Genomic DNA, 24,159 nt, shown 5'->3' on the forward strand with positions numbered 1-24,159 from the left:
ATGTTTATTAACATTCATTTTGGTGTTACATGTTGTATTGACAAGCTCTGGGGTGTTACTTCATTTTTATTGCAATTCACATAATCTTGACCCAAATTATTTGCTATACCTATATTTCTTTAATTCTGCAGTCATCAAGACCTACACTGTAAAATTGTTTTGAGATATTCAGAATAGTCAAAGTTACAATATAAAGTATAATAAAAATCATTAAGTTACAAAATAATTACTAATTACACAGTAAAGTATTTATAATTTTACAATGTAAGTTATTGCTTGTCAATATTACTTTTAACTATTAATCGGTGAAAAACCATATTTTCTCGAATCCAAATGTTGAATTTGAAACATTATGAATATTTTAATATTTGAATTTACTCCATTTCCTTCCATATTTAAATAAAATCTTTTGAATACTAAAGGTTGTAGGATTAATAAATATTTTTTAACACAAAAAATATGTCATTTAAACTACCTATTTTACATGGGTAGGCATTATGCCAGGTATTTTTTAGCACACATTTGAAATAATAAATTTATTTTTTCTTGTTCTTGCATGTATCAGCTAAATAAATGTTCTGTTTTAATGACAACAGCTGTTATTTAAGTATACATAATTGAGTACCTACTACTTTCTTACAGAACTGTAAAAATTTAATTCAATTGCGTGAAACCGACTTTACAATCTTATTACTGGTACCATAAGATCACGTACAAGATTTTGAATTGCTTGGTGTTCCCTTGCAAAAATTATGAAAAATTTACATTTTAAAGTTGCTAAATAAGCTCTATACAATCTCTTACACGAGACTTCAGCAGTGACGTTTCTTCATCCGTTAACTCTTTGACTTTCCCAACCTATGTACACTAGTTTTCGCAGGTATTCAGCCTTCATTTAGCAATAGCAATGCCTATTTTATAAATTGCTACCATGCAAACTACTAATAAATAAGAGTAAAACAGGCCAAAGGCACAGCAATAATGAGCAAAGTATGCTTTTTCTGGCAGGAGTTTTAGCATTAAATACAGAAATTTTGTAAGCTTACTTCTGGATACCAGTTTCATTTATAATCTGTTTAACTGCACAAATGGGAGAACTCCGGTCAAAATATCCGGCTAATATACTGCCTGTTGCTCTCATAACTACATCAACACAGAGATCTATGCAGACAAAAAACTGTCACTTCACAAAACCCTCCCAGGCACAAGGAAGGTTCAATACCAGAACAAAAACTTCAGCACATTACAAAACCACATAAATTAAATTTAGATAACCAACAGCTGAAAAGATTACTTACTGTAATTAAATTGTGCCATAATTGTTGTGATGTTATTGTGATAGGTGATTAAAACAACAATGTCCTCTGAGTGAATTCATAACCAAGCTATTTTTCACGCAATATTTTTTTTTCTTTGCTATGCAACAGTACAATGTAGTAGTCCACATAATCTTAAACTACAACTACAAAATTATAAGAGATGCTGCAAAATACAAACACAAAAATAATAATAAGTAATGAAGAGGATATAAGAATATATTAGGTTATCCTGTACAGGGCCGCAACTAGGGGGGGGGGGGGGGGGCAAGCGGGGCATACGCCCCGGGCGCAAAGCTGTGGGGGCGCCGAAATCGCTTGCATTGTAATTCCTACTAGTGGGTTCATGCATGGAAGTTACAGTAGCACAGAAACTGTTACATGTAGGTACCGAAAATACTTAAATAGCACCATTTTTCCGTGGGAGGGCCCTCAGATCCCCCGCTTTATTGGTGTGGTATGTGCAAAAAAGAGGGGGAGGGGGGGCGCATGAATCAATTCATGCCCCGAGTGCCAGAGACTCTAGTTGCTGCCCTGATCCTGTATAATGCCTAAGTATAGGTCTATTTTTCAGTAACAACTTCTTAGCTTCTGGTTTTAGGCCATGCTTGTAGAAAGTGCCTGACTTTTTGGTAGCAAGTTTGCAAACAACTTAACATTTAAAATGGTAATAATTAAGTTTCAGGATTTATATATTTTTTGAGGTATTTTGCAAAAGGTTTATCTATTTACATTAGCTAAATGAGGAGCTTGCAATTTTTATTGTACAATAATTCAGAATGTGTCTTACAATAAATAACACACTTTAGTCCAGTAGATGGACGTTTAAATCCGTAATAATTATGGAAAATTGGAAAATCCGCAATAATTTGCAAAACTGCATCCGGTATCATTTCCACGGGCATAGCTTCAAACCAAAAGCCAAGAATTAGTTAGCTAGTTTGGCCACGAAGGCAAAAAATCTTGTTTTACAACAGTAGTTAACATTTCTAAATAAATTTTACATTTCTCAGAATATTTTTTTTTAATACAAAATATTTAATACTATGATATAGCATATAGGCAAGGACTGCACATACAGAGCATGCCATCAGTTCAACAGAAATTACATTGCACTTATTCTTAGAGCCAACTATTAAACATTATTTTCAACCACATTAATGCCTAACTATAAATACTGCAAAATTATGATAAACCATTTTGTATACTGACTTGTAACATATAAAACAATGTCTAGATTATCGGAGTTTCATTTGCTTGTGATCTAACTTATTGCAAGGGCAGCTTATCAATGCAAAGAATCATGTTGGAGATAAAAAAAAAAAATAGTGATCCAAGACAGAATCTTAACTGTCAATGCTGAAAAAAAAATTATGATGAAAAGGCTAAAATGCATGAGAGTCGAAAAATGGTATGTAAAATGTTAGACCATATAGTGTACCATTACAATGTACTTTTTATTTCAATTGGCTGACAACTGATATACCTTCACCAATAACTGACATCGGCACAATATTGGCCACCGATAGCATTTTCTTACCTACATCATCTTAAAGTTGAAAACAAAATGTAAAATCAAAACACCATTTTGAGCTCTCATTCAATGCTAATAATGGTATGATGTTAAGTAATGAAATAAGTGAGAAAAATTCCTATAAATGCAGTTTTGAAATTTTAAACAATACAAATAAAAATTGGATTCTATGAAACTAGACAATCTGTAGCTTTACCTAGCAATAGGTATTTTTATGTCGCTACGTCTCTCCCCACAGCCCATACCTGGACTGATATTCAAGACTGGCCCATTTTGTTTGCCGACAACATGCAGAATTGTTACTTCGATATATCTAGTGATGGGTCGAATCCCAATTTTCTCAAATCTAAGTCTCAAATTTGAATCGCATTGAATACTGCAAATCTACCCCTCAAATCAAAACCTAGGTGTCAAGGAGTCAAAAATAAAAAATTCTGTACAATAAATGAAAATCATTACGTCTGGTGTTGAAATATTCAATCAATACGTTCGTGACATAGTCAATGTTAACGCCAGTTCTTGTTGTTAATATTTTAATTTCTTTTATTAATTAAGATTTTATTATGTTGCTAGTTTTAGTTTACAGGTTTTTCCATTTATTTTAAGGTACTGGTTAAAAATGACGAAAACATGCATGGTGATTTTATGTCTCGGTTGGTACAGACTGAAAGAGAATCTTGAAAGGTCTACAAGAAGTTTATAGAAGTTTCCAAAATATTTCCAGACTAAATAGGTAGGTACTTCGAAATCTACCTACACCTGTAGACTGTGCCAAAAAAGATTTTTTTTATTTTATTTAAGTTTTTAAAATGGATTTTTAAGAGAGCAAAAAGGGTTAAAACTTGTGTTATCAAAATGATGTTTTGGCATGAACTATCCAGTACAATTTCTTCAAGGCACTTACTTTTATCATCATATAATGTTATGGTTACCAGTAAAATCTCATAGTTGTCCTATGCACAGTGCCTGCAAGCCTGTCCACAGCCTTGCGCTTAGACGCAATACCGCGCAAGAAGCACCCGCGAGTGTCGCACTTATCATTCCACCCCACCAACACAAATACCTACACTCCTGACTAGGCGGGCCCCTTAATAACTCAATAATGGCCAGAAAATGTAACGCCAAAATATATCTACAGCAGAACATCTTTAATGAGTCTTTCTACGGTTCTGTAATTTGGCACCAATCAAGCCGCTTGTGTTCGGATACCTATTTCCAGGGGGATTCCGATTGCTGAACTTGGCCGCCAGTTCGTATCACTCCACTGCCTGCATTTTTAGTTCACTCAGAGTTTATCTTAACTGTCGGTTAGGCCTGTGGGAATACTAGTTTTCTGATGCAAAGTGAATGTCAAAACGAATGTTTAAAATATTTGTGAAGTCGGATCGAAATGTGAACATGTAAATATTGTTCTCTGTGTTACAATATTTATAAAATACCAGATCTAAGAAGAAAAAAAATCATTTAATGTTTGTAATTTATTGAACTGATTAAATGATTAACCAATTAGGCCCTATTAATAATACCATAACATCATTCAATAAAAATTATAAAATAACCATGCATAATATTAACATTAGGCATTCATATAAGAAAAATGGAGTGCCATCTAATAATTTTTTTAAGTAACAATTTTTATTGAAGCAGAACATATACAACACAACGTGAAGCTTTGCATCACAATTGAAGCTTCAAATAAATAAATAGAAAATTTCCTGGCAAAGTCAAATTTAATATTAAAAAGAGCTTTGATTGATTCGCTTAGTCGAATTTTTGCACAAGCCTACTGTACATTTTCATTCCAGTTCAGTATTTCGTTTTCTAGCAGGTTAAATTTCACATTTTACATTATCAAATTGGTATTCCTGTTAAAACTATATTGACATTCGAAAAATCAGCAAAATCACTCTAGTATGACAGTGGTCCTGAACTTGCTGGATTTAAGACTGTATTATATTTGCCAATTCAAAAAACAAAGCTAAATTTATAAAGAGCTAACACTACACCGCAGCTAAATTCCCATCAGTAGCTTTGCAAAACCTGAGATTTAAATTTAGAAGCAAGAGTTTATGCTAGTATAAAATATCACAGTCTGCCCTTGCAATTAGTAAATAATTCATTTAAACATGTTTTTAATTAATCAGTAAATAGTAATACTTCCGGATAACGTTCTGCTGTGAAAACCACTTTCAGTAATTAGAAAATTGCTTTTCACTCCTAAACATATTAGATATTAAAAATAATATTGTAAACACATGGGTTTTCTTCAAATACATTTAATCAATTGACTGGTTATTGTAAATAAAATGCCATTCTACATAAAATGTTAATTATCTAAGAACTAAAATTATTATATAGTTTAAGGTAAAATGATAAAACAGAAAAGCACAAAAATACACACAATATAAACGAGATCAAGTTTAAAATCAATGCAAGTAACAGAACAAAACACATTTGCAGAGAATCTTAAAAATGGTGAGCACCTTTAAAAAGAGTTCGTTACCAACATTAGTCTGATGAGAGCTGACTAGCAATAGGTTGTGTAAATACTGTTCACACAAATCAGACATCATTTACAACCAGTTGAAAACCAGAAATTAAATCTTCACATCCTTAATTCAGAATAATATAATTGTCATATGTAGCATGAATTCAAAATGTATCATATTAAGTCAATTACCATCAAAATTACAAGTTTTTAATAACATGAAAGGTACCAAATGGCAAATACTGTATGTGTATTATATTTTAAAATTTATTTATAACATGCTGTAACTTTATGACAAAGATAGTTGAATGGTGAGTGGAAAATAAACCACCACTACAGCATCAGTTTGTAACATGCTGTATTACAATAAATTCTACTATTTCATTCACTTTCAAAGACAACAAAACTGACTAGGACATACAAAAGTCTTCAGGCAAGAAAAATAGAATTCAAGATGCACACAACTATGTATTTAAATTAACTACACTGTCAGAAAAAAATTAAAGTTCACATACAACCTCAAACTACAAGCCTATTTCCCTGATGCAGGAAAAGACAATAAGATAACCACACTGCAAAAACTGACAATTAAAAAGACTTACGACTACACTGTTTTTGAAAAATATTTCAAATGGGACACCATATCCATAACTGAAAAAATTCCAATGACCAAGTTTATGCACTCACAATATGTATTGAGATAAGGTGAATATTTCTCTAAATATGTATACCAAATAAACCTGAACCCAAAACTAGTATTTTTTTCAACTTAATCTGCAATTATAAAAAAGAAGGCGGGTCACTTTAAAAATGTTACACTTTTAACAACCACGAGGTGACAATAAATAAAAGGGAGGGGGGGAGGGGGGGAGGGGGGGTGAAATAAACATAATGGTTGTAAACACTGATAGAAAGATAAGTAAGATGTTTTGATAAACATAATACTTTAACCAGTACAAACTCAATAACAAGAAAATTATTTTCTGAATCATGCTAAGGATTTTTCTTAAATTTTAAATTGTGATGGATTCAGATAAATGCATACCTACATATTCCCACCACTTAAATAACACTAACAAACATAAGAAAATGAAACAAACAATGATTAAAAAAAATTACATATTTGTTCTTTTTGAAGTGATTCCCTGGTAACTTAAAAATGATTTTGTAGTTCCATCAGATAAAATTATTATAAAATCCCAAACAAAAACAAAAAGTCAAACATTACCTATTCAAAACAGTAGGATACAAAGAAAATTAATTCAAGCACTGTGATATGCTTCAGAAGACATGATTGGTCATTTTTTTTGATAATGAACTGCAAGGCCAATAGATGAAGCAATTCCTGCCACCTATCAGATTAATTTTCCCAACCTCAATGTGACATCATTACATAATTACATAAATAGCTTTGGTAACAAAGTTCATCATCAGTTTCAGAAAGAAAAAAAGAAATGCCACAAAGATCATTTTAAAATGCCCAATATAATTTGAGTCAACTGTTCCCAAGTTTAAAAAAAAAAAATTACTATTATTAACTTACATGAAATGGTGTGGTAGTTTACATTAATGTGAAATACTTATGAGTCTTGAATAGGGATGGATCAATTCCACGCTGCTTCGATTCCTATTCCACAATTTCACTCGATTTCAGGTTCGATTCCAATTCTAATTCCCAGTTTTAATTTCTTTCTGAATGAAATATTGGAAATTAAAGCAGAAGGTTAACCTAAAGAATAACATTTAAGAAGTATAAATATACGTACATTTTTGAAAATTTAGAATTGAAAAGCTTGCAAGAATTGATGGGTTGTAGTACCCCACCCGACTTCTCGTTAACAACTAATAATAAAAGATTCATGTTTAGCCTGTAACTTATAAATTATTTTAGCATATATATACCTAGTCACAGTGGTTCACAATCAACAAATATGTACAAAATACATAACCAAACTAATAAAAAATCTTCTCCCCTGCCACAATCATTAACTGTCCTGATTGTTGTTCCAATTGCTTAACGTTAGTGAACGTTTACACTGACATTAAAACACTACCTGATCATGAGATATTTTCTGTTTATCGTGATTAAAATTCACAATAGATTTAATAGTAATGCAAGATATCGTGGTAATCGCAAAAGAAACCAACACAAATGTGAAAACAGTGCATTTTGCACAAAACTTTGTTTACACACGAGAAGCAACCAACATGTTATGCACAAAGAAAAAATCTTTGGAATTCAATTTAATGACTTTACATACGCGTAAATCCAATTTTTAACTAACTTCTTTTAAGCGGATAATATTTACATAAAAGTGTCAAATAAATAACGAAAAATTGGCTTTAGTATACAAAAGACTTACCAAATAAAAATAAAATGTTCATGAACAATGGTTGGCCAACCTGCTTTAAATTATTTAGTTCAACATGGATTCACAATTGCTAGTTGACGTTGGAAGTGAAATATATTATTTTCACGAGTGGAAAGAAAAGTTAGTTTATTGCTGTATTTATGAAATGAAGTTATTAAATTTAAAAGTGGTTACAATGTTTTCTCCCACAAGTACAGAAATCTAACTTTGTTTACAGATAAACACAGGTGATTGCGGTTGTGATATAACCATAAAATAATTTTCCACGTCTTTTGCATATCAGTGTTAGGCGAGTTGCGTAAGCTTTGTCAGCTTACTGGCAGGAAAATGCAGCAATTACGGAAAGAATCAATTTATATGAATCAATTTTGCATCCAAATTATTGGAAATTCTTACGACCTATCATTCTAAATATGATACGATTCCTTTCAGCTTGAGAATCAACGGTTCTGATTCCAAGTAGAATCAGTGGAATCGAAGCACCATAGAATCTACATGCCCATCCCTAGGTCTTTTTTTTTATATATATACATGTGTGTGTTGTGCACCAAATCCAACACCTTCAATTAAATATGTACGTATGAGGGGGGAAAAAACATCAATGCAACTAACCAGAAGAAAATGTACCTTCCTTCCAGAGAAGTAATGCTCAGCCAGATCCCAAAACAGTCAACAAATTCAGCTAAGAAGCTGTTTAAGAACACTTTCCCCGCGAAATGTCGGCGAGCCTCGCCCTTCAGTTGAGGAGCTCCACGTAGTTGGCCGGGAACAGGCCGTACGTCCCGTCAGGGCCCAGCCCCTGCCACCAGCCCTCGTCGATCTGGTCGATGTGCGTGATGACGTCACCGGGGTCGAACGAGATCTCGGTCGAGTCGGCTGGAATCAAAACACACATGTACGTTGTTGGGGAACGCAAAATGAATTACATTGAGGTTCCTACCTGGTACTTTCACAACTCGGCATACTACATGATCGGAATCCAATTATTTCTGCAAACCTACTAATACATGAAAGTTATTTTCCAGATGTTTGTTTATGAAAAACCACACACAAATCTACTAAAAGATCCTAGGAAACTACCAATTTTTTTGTACATAAAATATGTAGAAGATGCCTAAATTTAATTCTTTCAATATATGTATGTAGATAACATGTTTCTCTTGACCAAATGCACTTAATGGAAAAGATGTTTCCCCGGGAAACGGGACGAGATCGGGAATTATTTGAAGTTACAAATTTCAAAGATAGTAATTATATATATATATATATATGTACATTGATTGAGGCAGATAATTTTCAAGGAAAGCAAAATACCATGAAATAAGCCTATCCTTATTTAATTTTATGGTAACTGCAAAAATTAACAAAAAGCCTAATTGGTGAAACAGTGATGAAATTAGCTTATATTTACAATTTAACTCAAAGTATTCACACATTTTAGTTGTTTACAAACTGCCATTTGACGATATTAGAAACAAATTTACAGTGAATTTCCACTCTATTCTGGCAATTTTATTAGAGTTCATTTGAACATGGTGGTAGATCGATCATAAATATGGATTTCATCTACCGTTTTCACACAGCACACCAATGTTTTTGTTCTTGTACTCAAATGTCGAAGCCAATTTTTTTCCCCCGATACTGGGACGTAATTAAAGACAAAAAAAATGGTTTACTATGTGTTTCTTATAGCCTTATAGGTCTGAAATTTGTATTTTCCATTTCGGACGAGATACATTCTGCTACCATTTTGTGACAGTCGTAAAATTATTTATTTGTTGTATGTTTCAAATGCTGAATAAAGTGTTTGTTTATGATCGCCTTTAAATATTTTTTATGCTACTATCAGGGTGTCTACCAGATCTAGTAAATGAAATTCCCTGAATTTTCCAGGTTTTCCAGGTATAAAACGGAATTTTTCCAGGTTTTCTGTAACACAATTACGACATTCCATGAAACTGAAAAAAACTGCATAGCAGTACATTCACGGGTTTCAAAGTATTTCAACTCACCTAAATAAGTAAAAATAATTACCTTCTTCCAGACGAGGCCAAAGTGACTCATTTGATGACAAATAAAACATGCTGCTACAAATATTTCACACACTTACTTTTGCAAAAACATTAGTATAAGGAAGCTCCCATCAATTTTGCAGTGAATCAACTTTTGCGTCTATTGCACTTGCTTCAGACCGAGCCAAAACCAACACTTGAGCCTTCTTCAACTGCAATGCCTTGATCTCCTCTTCAACTCTTCTTTTTTCTGCCTTCTTCTTGTCTGTAGCTTCCTTTTCTTTTTGTTTTGTTTGCAGGGCTTCCTTACGCCTACAACTAGCATTTTTTACATACTGTAACATGGACTTGTTGATAACAACATGCTTTACACCTCCAGAACGTTGAACAAAGTCATACACTTGTCTTTGTGCAATCAGTGTTTCTTCCTGCAAGTTTTCAGTTAGCAGATTAGAATCCACTGAAAATCCTCTATCCAATTATGCATTTCTATGGGAAAGTACCAACATCATCCTCACAAACTTTAGTAGGTCTGATTTGGTAGCTACTGCATGTGCCTTAAGAATGAGCATCCACAAGTGATCAAGGCGCCCGTCTTCTCGAGAAAAAGACAAGAGCAGTGCTTCAGAATCTTGCGAGGAACATACCAACTCATATGATTGCTCAATGTTATCAGCTTCTTGTCCTGATAGCCACCTGTTTTGAAGACAACATTCTAAACTGTACTTCAAACGCTGTTTTCTCACACCCGAATTTAAAGCCACAGACGGACATAAGCAGGAAATTTCCTTGGTAAGTTTGTACTTCAGGGGACTTTTGTCTTGAAGTTTTTTTACCATAACCTTTGGACAAGTCCTAACATCATTTTTCAGTAACAGGACAGACTTTTCTGGTACTTTCTCTTTCTTGATGGTATGGCATACTGCATAACCCAACTTGATATTTTTAGCAGTCAATAGATTTTCCTGGTTATCTACATCCAATTGAGATACATTGCGTTTCTCCTTAAAGCAATTCAGTACCTCTGCTTTCACAAACATTCCTGCCAAAGCTAATAAAATGTCTACCAGTGAATAATAGAGAAAAGGTGCAATGGGTGCTTCACTTTGGAACATTGTAAGAAACAATTCCAGCTCTGATGCCAAAGAGTGGAAGAATGTCAATTTTACTTCTAGAAGATTATCTTCAAGAGCACTTTTCATTACACTGAAAGAGACAGATGAAATAGAAACTTCACTAACAAATTACAAATTTCTTCAGGTGGGGTAACTTTTTCATGGCATGCTCAGCAACTGCAGTATTCATCTTATTGCCCAAAATTTCTTGGGAAAAATCTCTGATCCAGTTATTCTAATGTAATCTGCCCTCCTTGCAGGTACGTGCTTAAACAAATAGTAACTGTGCCTCAAAAAACTAACTACGTCCCATTGTGTAGCAGAAATTCCAGTTTTGAAAGCACCATGGACCGTATGAAGCCCACAGCTACCAATTTCTAGCAATGATGGCGAATCTTCACCAAAAGTGTCTGTAATACGTAGTTTCAAAGCTAACAAAAATGCCCAGTTTACGTTGAGGGCATCCATAAATACTTAAAATGAAATGCACCTGTCGGTATAATCTGAACGTGGGAAGCACATGCTGCAGCACGTCACGTCAGCAGGATAACAGACCATCTTGAACCAGTTTGTATCATGTGTAGAGAGGGTGAAAAATAGCATTTATTCTGGTCATTTATAGCATCTAAATATTTACTTGTAGCATTTTTGTAGCATTTATTACCAATAATATAGAATTTTATAAGCGCTAACTATTCTATGAAAAAAAGAAAACTGGACATACAACTAAAACATTTATCATTTAACTTAATAAAAAATCAACGTAATTGGCACACAAACACAACACAGAAGTGTTTTTATCCATTTTTCATGGAAAGGAAAATAATTGGGACACAGCAACACAACCCATTATAAGTTTTTCCTTCAGTCAATTATCATAATAAACTGTATGTACATTGCAGCACAACTCCAAAAAAATTATTCTTCGCACTAAATTAAGAGTTGTAAATGGAATTGAAAGAAAGCATACAACAGGTCTCTACAGTCTGTTCACTCATCCTGTTTCTCCTATCCGTCACAATCAAGTTATATTTGCTGAAGAACCTTTCAGCTTCGACGCTGCTTACTGGTGCCCATATGCTGCGAAGTGCTGCTTCTGAGAATTCAGGATACTTGATCTTCACAGCAAGTAGTAACTGAACTACGTCGACTTCACATCCTTCTCTCAGATTAGTTGACAGCTGCTTGTGAAAGTAGCAGTAGCCCTCAGAAAAAGTGTCTGTATTCATGCCAGACATAAATGTGAGTCGTTTTTTATGTTGTTCAGCTTTTTGCATGTCAACTTGTAGTCTTTGGCCAGCTGTAGCAGGATTGAAAAGAGCACCTACCCCTTGATAAAACCGATTGGCTTCTGTGCCACCCATGTGGTTTGCCAATGTCTGAAGGCATCTTTGCATGCATGACTTGATCTGTACCTTAACTTCTTCCTTCTTAGTCATGTTTGAATACTCATTCAAAAGCTTGAGCGTACCTTGTGGGAAAGCACCATCAGCATAACGCTGCAGACTGTTTTGCAACGTAACCAACTCATCCCACAACTTGTGAGCATAAGGGTATGCTGAACCTTCCAAGTTAGTGATAAGAGCTTTCATTGTACCACATGTTTCACTCACAAATTTTAATTGTACTTTGAGCTTCTGGCTCAAGTACTGATCCTCAAACATTTCAACAATATAGGCACTGCTACTGTTGCCAAACTCACATTCTGAAAAGAAGCTTACAAGTTGCTGTATATACCGAGCCAAGTATTCTACTGAAGTAAACCATGAATTCCACCTTGTTAGTACAGGTGCTGGAAACAAGATTGCAGGTAATTCAGGATGGTGATGATCTAAATATGCAATATATGCATTCTTTATTTTTCTTGAATGAAGAAAAGCCATTTTCATTTTTGCAACCAGTGTATTAAGTTCCTGAAACTCTTTGAGGTAACAGTCACCAATCAGACTAATTTTATGTGCCCAGCACTGAAAGTGAATAAGATTTTCACCAAGAATTGTCCTTAAAGCAGCAAAACAAGTTCCCATGTATCTGGCTGAATCAGATACAAGACCCACTACATTGTCATAAGAAATGTTGTACTTATTTAGAGTCTCCAGTATAGCCTGACTGCATGTTGTGCCGTTTGCTTTATTTAAAAATGAGCAACTGGCCAAATACACTTCTTGCACTGCTGTTGCAGACACTGTGCGAAAAAGAACTGCAAATACACATCTACCTAAACTGTCTGTAGTTTCATCCGCCACAACAACAACTTGTTTGTTTTGCAATGCTTCCTTTATTTCCTCTTGTATTGCTTCACCAACCCTAGGGACATAATTCTTTCTGAGTGTAGATGCTTGGGGTATGTCCCCAGAACCAGGAATATACTTGTTGATGTATTCCCTTACAGCTGGATCATCGATTTTTATAAGAGGAATATTAGCCTTGAGAAACATTTTCACAGTCTCTTCAATAAATTCCTCTTTCTCAATTTTTGCTTTTTTTTGGTTATTCAGCGTGGTTGGTAATGTTGCCTGTCGTTTCCTGTCATCTTGCTCAGAAAATTGCTTGAGTCTGTCAATGTGACCCGATGTTTTAATGTGTTTTTCCGACGTATCCTTTTTCTCCCAGTTGATGCGAAGGTTGCACGGCTTGCACATCAAAATATTCGTATCGCTAACATAAAAATGATGGCCCTTATATTCCGATGCGCGCGAATGTACGGAAACGGACTTGGAGAGAAGGGGGGTGATTGTGAATATAGAGCCGATAGCAATGCTAGGGAGGAGGTGACAGCTAAAGTCAACAAAACTCAGATTGGTTGGACGGGGAGCGAGGAAGGAGGAAAGAGGGGGGTGGAGTTGGATAGGGCTGCAAGAGTGCTGGAAATCGGGGTTCTAAGGGGAAGGGGCACTCGTATCAGGGCGGAAGGGACAGAGGCGCAAAGGGGAAAATGCCAATATGTAAAAGTCGCAGTTATAAACTGTAGAAGTATATATAAGAAGGTGGAGGAGTTCTGGGGCAGGGTGGAAGCCTATGGGGCGGATATCATTGTAGCGGTGGAGACATGGTTGGACGAGGAAATTAGAGATGGGGAACTGAAGAGAGCACACTTTGAAATATTTAGAAGGGACAGGAACAGGAATGGAGGAGGGGTAATGGTGTGCATGCGAGAGGGACTCTGTGGTAGGGTTGTATGGGTTGGGGGGAGAGCGGAGTTATTGGAGATGCAGTTCCAGGTAGGAGAGAAAAATGTACGGCTGATTGCGGTGTACCGGCCACCAGGGCAAGGGGATGAAGCCATACGGGAGGTGCAGGACAGGTTGGACATGCTAGGGGAAGGCAAGTGGGTGATAGTGGCGGGGGATCTGAACATGCCAGGGGTGGCATGGGAAAAGGGGCCGGAGGGGATGGGGTCAAGGGAACAGAGATGGGCATCTCAACTGGCAAACAGAGGACTGGAGCAGGTGGTGACTGAAAGCACCAGAAAAGGTGCCAGGAGAGGAGAGCAGGATGACGGGAACCTGTTGGATGTGGTACTTGTGAGACCAATGGAGGCGGTCAGGGGAAGTGTGGTAATGGAGGGCATCAGTGATCACAGGATCCCAGTAGTGGAGTTAGACGTGGGCTGGAGGGAGAAAAGGGTAAGGAGGGGAAACGTGGTAAACTGTTGGGGTAAGGCTGATAGAGTGGGGGCAGAGGCATTCCTGAAGGGGGAATACAGTAGATGGGTAGATATAGAGGACCTCGAAGGTAGATGGGCTGCCTTAAGAAATATTCTGCTGCAGATGGCTACACGTTTTGTACCTCAGAGGAGGGTAGGCCAAGGAGGTGACCCTCCCTACTATGGAAGGGAGTTGAAAGTGTTGAAAAGGAAATGTAGGAGGCTGCATGCGAGGGCAAGGAAGCTTGGGGGAGAGGAGATAGAGGCGGAAATGAAGGCGCTTGGGAAGGAACTAGGGAGGAAATCGCGGGAAGCAAGGGATGCTTACATGGAACAGCTGATGGGGGAAGGGGGGACGGTAAATGGGGCGGAGCTCTACAGATACATAAGAAGAGTGAAGGGTGAGGAGGGAATAGGGGTTCTCAGAGGAGGAGGGGGGCAGGAATATACAGAGGACAGGGAAAAGGCAGACTTACTGCAGGAGCAATATCTGGCAGTATTTACAAAGGGGGAGGCATGGGAGGGTAAAGAGGACGACAGTTTAATGGGCAGGAAGGCCTTTGAGCTGCGACTGACAGATGTAATTAAGGTGATCAGGAGGTTGAAAGGGAGAAAGGCAGCTGGGCCAGATGGTATAGGGAATAGTCATTTGAAGTTGGGTGATAGGGAGATTGGGAAGTACCTGTTGGAGGTTTTCAAGCAGTCTCTGGAGGAGGGGAAACTACCAATGGAATGGAAGGAGGCAGTGGTAGTTCCCATCTACAAGGGGGGAAATGATAAGGCGGAGCCAGGAAGTTACAGGCCGGTCAGTTTGACGTCCTGTGTAGGAAAAGTGATGGAGAGGTTGGTAGGAAGGTACGTAAAGGGGGAAATGGAAGATCTGGGGTGGGTGGATAACAGGCAGCATGGATTCAGGATGGGGTTCTCATGCGAGACCCAGATGGCTGGGCTGTTGGAAGACCTGGTGGAAGCGGTGGACGGGGGGAAGCAGATAGATGCAATCTTTATAGATTTTGAAAAGGCGTTTGATAAGGTCCCCCATAGGAGGTTAATGGAAAAGGTTGAGTTGCTGGTGAGGGATGGAAGGGTGATAAACTGGGTGGGTGATTTCCTGAGGAATAGAAGACAAAGAGTGAGAGTGGGTGAGGAAAGCTCCGAGGAGGGGGAAGTGACGTCGGGGGTGCCACAGGGGAGTGTGCTGGGGCCTCTGTTGTTCACAATTATGATAAACGATCTGGGGGAGGGCATGAAAGCCAGATGGAGGCTATTTGCAGATGACTGTGTAGTGTATGAGGTTGTGGGGGAAGGGGGATGTTTAACAGAGGACTTGATAAGGTTGGAGCAATGGACGGAGAAAAATGGAATGTCCTTGAATGTTGGTAAGACAAAAGTTGTCAGATTTACAAAGAGGAGGAAAGTCACACGAAATGTATATTACTGGAAGGGGCAGGAGATAAGAGAGGCAGCAGGATATAAGTACCTGGGGGTGACACTGAAAAATGACCTAGGATGGGCGGAGCACATAGAGGGGGTGGTCAGGAGGGGAAGGCAGGCGCTGGGGTTGCTTGGTAGGACCCTGCAGGGAGCTGGGAGGAGGACAAAGGAGAAGGCATACTCCACATTGGTCAGGCCAATGTTGGAGTATGCGGCGGCGGTCTGGGACCCCTACCTGGTGACTGAGGTGAAGGAGCTGGAAGGGGTGCAGCGCAGAGCGGCTAGGTGGGTGATGGGAATGTGGAGAAGGAGGGAGGGGCAGGATGGGAAACTGCATAGCCCAACGGAAATGATTAAGGAGTTGGGGTGGGAAACGTTACAGAGGAGAAGAAGAGTGGAAAGGTTGGTCAGGATGTTCAAGGTGCTGAAGGGGGAAGGGGGATGGGGGCAATTGGGAAGCAAAGTACATAGAGGGGAGTACAGAGGACGAAGAGACCACAGATGTAAGCTCCAGAGGGTGTGGAGGCGGACAGAGAGAGGGCGGAACACCTTCCTGGTGAGGACGGGGAGGGAGTGGAATGGGCTGGGGGAGGAAATGGTGGAGGTCAGGGATGGGAGGGAGCTGAGGAGAAAGCTGATGGAGGGGGGGGGGGGAGAGGGGAGTGAGTGGGAGTTCTTGCCACCGGGTGAAAGCCCAATTGCAGGTTAAGTAATAATAATGTGCGATTATTACTTATTTAGTCGAAAAAAAAGTTCAAAACAATTACTGAATGGTAAAACGTGAGCACTTTATATCAAAAAACCCCGCACAAACTACACTTTGTTGACAAACAGCGTAAAAACCAACGGTAAAAACAAAGCAAAGGTTTACTACACCGCATGTGTACTGTAGCAAATGGCGCTACGGAAATACATCGAGAATCGTCAATCGATATATCGAACCACGTAGTACCATTACCTACGAGATTAAACGACACTACTTGTATCTCGTACGCAGTAACTTCGATAATTTCATAGAGAGAATATACCGCAGCTATGGTTTATTTCTCTTGTATTGTTTGTAAAGTTGTTGACAATGCCGAAAAAAGTGTTGGCAGCAATTCTTTGGCAACATGGTGGCGTGGTTTGTTTCTAAAGTAAATATTAGGGTTTGATTACAGTCATATACGTGAAAAATTAACATTTAAAATGTCAAATTTTCCATGAAAAATTATCATAAAATGTATTTTTAATGTTAGTTTTGCCCGGCAAAGTGTTTATGAGACGTTTTTAGTGTAAATTCGCAGGAATATGGGATTTTCGCATTTAATCGCAAGTAATTAACGAGTCGCATTAATTCGCGGCTATATCGTTTTTACGATTTTTCACCCTCTCTAATCATGTGATTTGAAGCCACTTCCGAATCCGATGGTAAATAAAAGAAAATGGACATGGGAACTGTTCGATATTTGCCATTCAAAAATAAAAATGGGAGGGGATACACTTGATGCTACGTCAATGCACGCTGATCAATAAACAAAAAAATGTATTGCCAACTACAACCTGCCAAACAAAAATTCCCTGATTTTTCCCTGATTACAATATTCCCTGATTTTTCCAGGTTTTCCAGGGTCGGTAGACACCCTGTACCATTAATAATAAGAGGTTGAACTGCTAAAATAAAAGGCGCATTTTCTTTTGCGAGCTTGTATTGAATCATGTTAGAGTACAGTGCTTTCTTTGAAAACAATTTTTTTAACAAGTTTGGCTCATGGACATGTATGAAACTGGAATAAAATCCGGAAACAGGAAAAAGTAATTTCCCAACTGACGTTTGGAGAAAACACAGTTTTTCTGTAAAAAAGGGATCCCACCCAGAGATAACTGTTAGCTAAGCTTCACGTTTCATGGTTGTTTCAAAATGTCTGCATTGTATTTCCCTGACATTTCTAGGTTTACCTGACAAAAAAAAAACATTTATAGTATTTCTGAAATTAAATACGAAGTTGCTATTTCAACCAAATGTGTGCATGCACACCAAAAAGACAAAATGGTTGTAATGTTTGTTTACCCTTCTATAATATGGAAATTTATTGCAAAGTACCTAATTTCACCATTTCCTCGAATAATCCATACATATGCAACTGAACTGTATTTCAGATTTACAGCTAGATTGTTTTCTCTGAACTTTAGTGGTTATCCCTGACATTTTTATGTTTTAGACTCCCAGACACTCATTTCTCAGACTTGCAGAAACCTTGAAAATAGGTTTTTTGTGGGTTTTTATTTTATTTTAATCAAATTTCAAATCAAACATAAAATTATTCACAAAATTTAATATTTTTCTAACTGTAATTTAAACCTACAGTGAAATTTTTTTTACACACTTTCAGGTGTCTAAGAAAACGTGATGCAAATTACATTAAAATGGAAAAGAGAGAAATACATATAACAGGGTGATGTAAAATGCAAGAAAATAAAAACTGGGGAACAACTGATATGAGCATAAAAATGGAATAGTTTAATGAGTTTTAATAACAATTACAGACATTTGTTACATCTAAAAAGGATGAAAGTATAATTTGCTGAAAACAAATCAAAATTTTTCATGATAACATTCTAAGCTTTATGTTACTTTTTTTTTTTAAAATTATCTTTGTAAATGAGTTCAACTTGCTGCATATAAGAGTAACAAATGACAAAAAAAATATTTTATATTAAATCATTCAGGTATATTAAATAATTTAGAACACTCACAAATTGCTACTTGACATAGGATGCCTGTGTGAAGCTTCGACTAAGCGAAACAATTGAAGATCTTTTTAATATTTGATTTTACTTCTCCAGGAAATTTGCTATTTGATTTATTTGAATCTTTGGTTCCGATGCAGAGTTTAGTGTCTGATGTGAAGCTTCACATTTGTTGCAAAGCTTTAAAACATTGGAATACTAAGATTTGCTCATTATTATTTTTTTTGTGTTGTATATGTGTTGCTTGATACAGTTGGTTACTTAAAAAATATCAAAAGAAAGCACTCCTTTCACTTTTATGAATGCTCAATATTAATATTATACACGGTCATCTTATAACATAATAAATTAGAGAAAATACGAGTGGCTTAACAAAAAATAATGCCATCTTAAAAATCACCCAGGGCAAAGAAAGAGGCACACAACGCCACTTCGTTGTGAATTGTGAGACAATTTCACAGAAATGTGGCAGTGTGTCTACGAAGATGAGGAAAACGGAAGCAGAAAAGCTTTGTGAAGTTAAAAAAGAAAACTGTTAACTAGATTCAAGCACGCATGTTGATCGAGTGAACTCGTCGGTGGTTTTAACACTGACAAGTGCTTAAATTTATACTTCCTGCTTAGTGTCTTATTTTTTTTTTCCTTTTTACCTCCTTGAAAAAAAACTAGGGATGTGCGAGTACCCGATATTTTCGGGTACGGTTCGAATCCACAATTACCCGAACCCGCATTCGTTGTACTTACATGGATTCGAAAAGTATTACGAACATTCACAAAAGTTATAAATTAATTTAATACGGCTCAAAAATACTAGCAGTCATAAATAAAATTAGGCTACTATTACGTAAGTATTTATAATATGATGTATCAACGAAAGATATGTAAATTAAATAATTAACACAGTGACATTAATAAAATTTCGAGAGCTTAAACTATAATTACGAATTTCATCGTATAGCAAACTATAAACTAAAAACAATTACATACCTACAAGAAATAAAGTCTTGGCTATTTATTGGAGAAAAAAATGGTTTCGTTTGCTGAAACGTTTATAAAACTGAGATTTTCCTGTGGCGTGCAGTTTATTACGACTGAGTTGGAGAATCGAATATCTTTTGGTTTTCATATTTTAAAGTGTTTATTATTAATTAAGTTTACATAATATTAAACATTTCAATCTCAATGTAATAAATAATTGTCAGTAGTTACAGTTAGAAAAAAGAGAACACGCATTATTTTTAAATTAATCAGTTATTTTTAATTATTCTGTGCTTAATATTCGGAATCGGATTCATATCTCAAATATTGCCAGGGATTCGAATCAGATTCGAACCGAACTGAAAATCAAGGATTCGCACATCCCTAAAAAAAACATTTGAATGGGGTTATTTTCTGGTGCGCTCGCACAGCAGGGCGGTGCTACTCGCCTGCCTGGTAGTCGTACAGCGCCCTCGCCTGCAGTCCCAGGTCCCCCTGGCCGTTGCTGTAGGCCAGCGCCTCCTCCTCCTCCACGTACTGCGCCATCTGCAGGGCCTCGCGCAGCACCGGCTGCGTCGTTCCTCCCCCCGCTGGCCGCACACACACACACACACACACGTACAACACTCACTCCGGGACCACGTCTCCCAAACACCTCCGTGATGTGACCGCTGTGTTGAAGGCTGCTCTTCGCCGCGGCCACTGCAGGTAGACCGGCACCTCTCGTTCGTCGTCCCACGCCGCCCCAATTTGACCGGACGCGCTTGCGTGAACACTCGCCGATAGCCACAAACCCGTCTCCCCTCCATGGTCAGTCCTGCGGTTACATATACGATATACCTATCATTCCAGGCGCAATCATGGGGGAGAAACTCTGATTACCGAGACTGAGACCTAGTTTTTTGAAGTAGTTATGGGCCCGTTCGCTAGATAGTAGTTTCCATAATATATTGCTGACATAACTACATTAATTTATTAGGAGAAGTAATGTATAAGCTGTTATCAGGCAAACAAACCAGTGAAAATTCACGAGGTACACTAGCGTCCCGCTAATCCGGACATCCGGTTAATCAAAACGGGACGGAAAAAAATTTTTACTAATTTTTTTTTACGTCCTCATCTGGCTACGATGATAAAAGTGGAAACAAAGAAGTCAGCGCATGCATCCCGTTCTCCAGGAACTGACTCTCGCTCTCTACAGCTGTTTCTAGAAAGTCTCTCCTTTTTTTTTCCCTCTCGTTTCCTTTGCAGCCGTTGTCAGCCGACACTCCCTACTGTATTATTCGTGAGTCTGTTACGGCTGTGGTGTATGTACTGTTCATAGTTTCGGGGTGAATGAGCACTGCACGTTTTATCCTCCAGACTGCCTGTAAAAACACATTCTTAAATCTGATTTACAAAAAAAAATAAAAATATTGGAATCTTAATACATAGGAAATTTTTTTAAAAGTGAAATGATTGGAATTAAATTACAAACATGCAGATACAGCCACCGAGTATGTCAAAATTGTTCAAAAACAAAATTTGTTACCTGGTCTTACATTGGTACTCAACAAGGCAGAGTTTTTAAAATACAAGTAGACAAAGCATTTGGTAAAATCCCAAAATTAAGTTATTTTGAATAATTTTTTCACTCTCCTACTCTTTTTGAGATGGGCATTTCTTTTTAAAAAAAATTAATGATATTTAATTGCACAAGCAGGTTTAGACTGTATCTTGACTAGGAAATAAATATGTGTTAGAAAGTTGGAACATAATGGAAGAAAATCACAAAGCAGAACTGACATGGTGAAAACTCTTTCAAAAAGCTTTTCTGCACATGTCCAGGAAGTGTTTTGTGTACTCTTAGACGAGAAAGGCATATAACTGGACATTCTTCACTTGCGGCCACTCGCTATTTGGCTGCCGCACACATTTATGGGCCAGACAGATATTTTCTTTCGTTAAAAAACAATTTGCAGCTGTAAACAGTTTTGCTTCTTCCTACATTGAAGAGAAATATAGACGTTTCGATTACACAGGTAAAATTAATTTTCATGGCACTTACTGTTCCACTGTGGCGACTGCTCGTCATCGTAATCTTTTTCAGATTGTGCTGCTAGCTGGAAAAAAAAAAGTTAAACGTGTCATTAGTTTTACCTTTGAATTCAGAAGACAATCTCAAACAAGTCAAATTATCAATAATATCCATGCGTAAATTTAGATAAACCTATTTATTAGGGATGGGTTGAGTACACATTTTTATCGATTCCGATACCGGTACCGATTCCTAAATTTCGATTCTCGATTCCGAGTCATTCCAGTTTGAGATTCCTGGTAATTCTGGTCACATAATTAAAACTACTTAAGAATTAAATGCATTACGTAATGATAATAATAAACTTAGGATTAAATGTTCAGGTTTTTTTTAACTACCAGTGAAGAAGCATCTTCACATAAAGTTTGTTTGCTAGTACTAGGCTGTGCACAAAAATGTTCAACATTTAGCCGATAACATAACATCTTTGTTCAAAATGGGTTCAAAGGTAGCACTACTTTTTTCTGTGGTACCTTGTGACTTGGTTGGTGACAGTTCTGTAAACAAAAGTTTACTCTGTTTTTCTGGTAGTAATGTGTGTCAGGATTTCAAATGCTTCATTAAATTGGTTGTAGATTTGGAAGTACCGCCCCGTGAAATTTGCACACTACAATGATTACAAATTGCATATTTGTCATTTTCACTATTGATGCGAAAATGTTCCCAAACTTTAGACATGTTGATACAATATCAGACCATTCACCACAAAATTTGAAACAACAGTCGGTGAACATTCGTTTTACTAACAAACTAGCAAAACACTTGAAAATAGTTTTAGCAAAACAATATTTGTGCCAAATAAATAGCATAATATTATGCGAAACAATTCACAGTAACCTCAATAGCACGACGGTGAATTACTGTTTTCCTTTGCAAGTAATAAACACGAGCCTCTGTTGGCGGTATGGCCAGAGAATTCTTTAAAATCGATTGTTGCTTTCATTATACAATTTGTCCCGTACGCAACGAATCAATACGTTTCGACTTGACTTTGTTTTATGGGCACCAAAGATTTTGTGGAGGCCATCATCCTTGAATGGATCACAACTAAAATGGTGACGATACGTGATGTGATCTCGTTTCATAACTGTCACTTTTTTCACAAAAAACAATGGACTTTTCTTAACTGTAAATAAAATTAATTAGTCTTTTTACAATTTATTTACGTCTAATATATGAGTGAGGAATAAAGTTCTTCGATCGTGGAGTTTTAGTTAGAGGTTAAACATGCCCAGTATCATTGTTTTTATTTTTTATTTTTATTCATATAAAATTAATATTTAATAATAATGAGCATTATTAGGAATTTTATGCGCATACAGCAGGTAAGATATATTAAAATATGTAAAAAAAGCTCAGACGAAAATATATTACTACTGTATTTGCTTAATTTACTTAACCGATACCTAACCTACCTTGCCCTTTTTTAGTACTCAATACTGAGTACCCAAATTTTATAATAATCGGCGGTATCGAGGAATCGGAGAATCGAATCGACCCATCCCTACTATTTATGATTCCCCATATTCTACTGAGGTCTGCCTAAATAGTAAAATGACCAATTTCAGGTAAACATGCTGTCAACATAAACCTGATGAGCCTCCACTAACTCACGTCACTGTTTTGATGTTACCCATCCCAGTGGACTTTAGCGTGCACAACATTTTTCTTTCTTCATTGTAAATCAAATTACAGATAATTAGACGGAAAAAAAAAAAGATGAATTTTGACAATACCTTTCAGATGTAAGTCCTTCACCAATAACTGACTAAACTGACTAACCTATGAACTGGCTGGCCATACCATACAAGATAAGCACTATTACATTTCTTTATTAGACTTTTTTTTTGCAAAGCCATTTTCTTGTTCTGAACGTGTGCTTAACTTGTGTTCACAAGAAATACAGACAAAACTTAATAAAAGATGTTACGACATTGTGCAGATTAAAAACCATTGACAAAATTGATAATATAATGTATTTTGTATCATGTATAGCCAAAAAAAGCTCATATTCTCTATTAGAATAAGATTGAAATTTGAAATTAAGGTGGCATTAAAATGGAAATATAAAAGCAAAAAAATGCAAATGAAGTCTAACTTCCAAAAAAGATGTGTACTAAAATGTGGTGTAGTCAAACATCATTATTACAAACCTGAATGGACCATAATTTTAGCACTTTGTAGGTAATAATGTGGTGTAAACCTAACTTTTGGGAAACCACTACGACATAAATAAATTGATTACCTTCTAATTCTTATAATAAATTACAACCATAAAAAATATTATAAATACTGTATTATATAAACCACTGTAGCTAACCACTGCTGAACTTAAATTCTAAAATCCCTAACCTAAATGCTAAGTAATCTGCCTTCTTCTGTATCATAAGTCCAGAAATTGGCAAATTTTCTGCATGTATTTCTTCATGTTTTGGACCTCGCATTCTTTTTATAGTT

General features: G+C 36.6%; 1 protein-coding gene across 1 annotated transcript in view; it reads right to left on the reverse strand.

Moving 5' to 3' along the window:
• Positions 1–1,046: 1,046 nt before the first annotated feature.
• The window catches only part of LOC134536866 (drebrin-like protein), a 35,759-nt gene continuing 12,646 nt past the window's right edge, over positions 1,047–24,159 (reverse strand). Inside the window, exons 9-11 of the mRNA XM_063376915.1 lie at positions 21,673–21,727; positions 20,075–20,215; positions 1,047–8,586 (exon numbers count right to left, since the gene is read on the reverse strand). Coding sequence (XP_063232985.1) covers positions 8,447–8,586; positions 20,075–20,215; positions 21,673–21,727 — 336 coding nt within the window. The 3' untranslated portion in view covers positions 1,047–8,446. The remainder of the gene's footprint in view (positions 8,587–20,074; positions 20,216–21,672; positions 21,728–24,159) is intronic.

The sequence above is a fragment of the Bacillus rossius genome, chromosome 11 (genome assembly GCF_032445375.1).
Source record: "Bacillus rossius redtenbacheri isolate Brsri chromosome 11, Brsri_v3, whole genome shotgun sequence".
Taxonomy (NCBI): Eukaryota; Metazoa; Arthropoda; class Insecta; order Phasmatodea; family Bacillidae; genus Bacillus; species Bacillus rossius.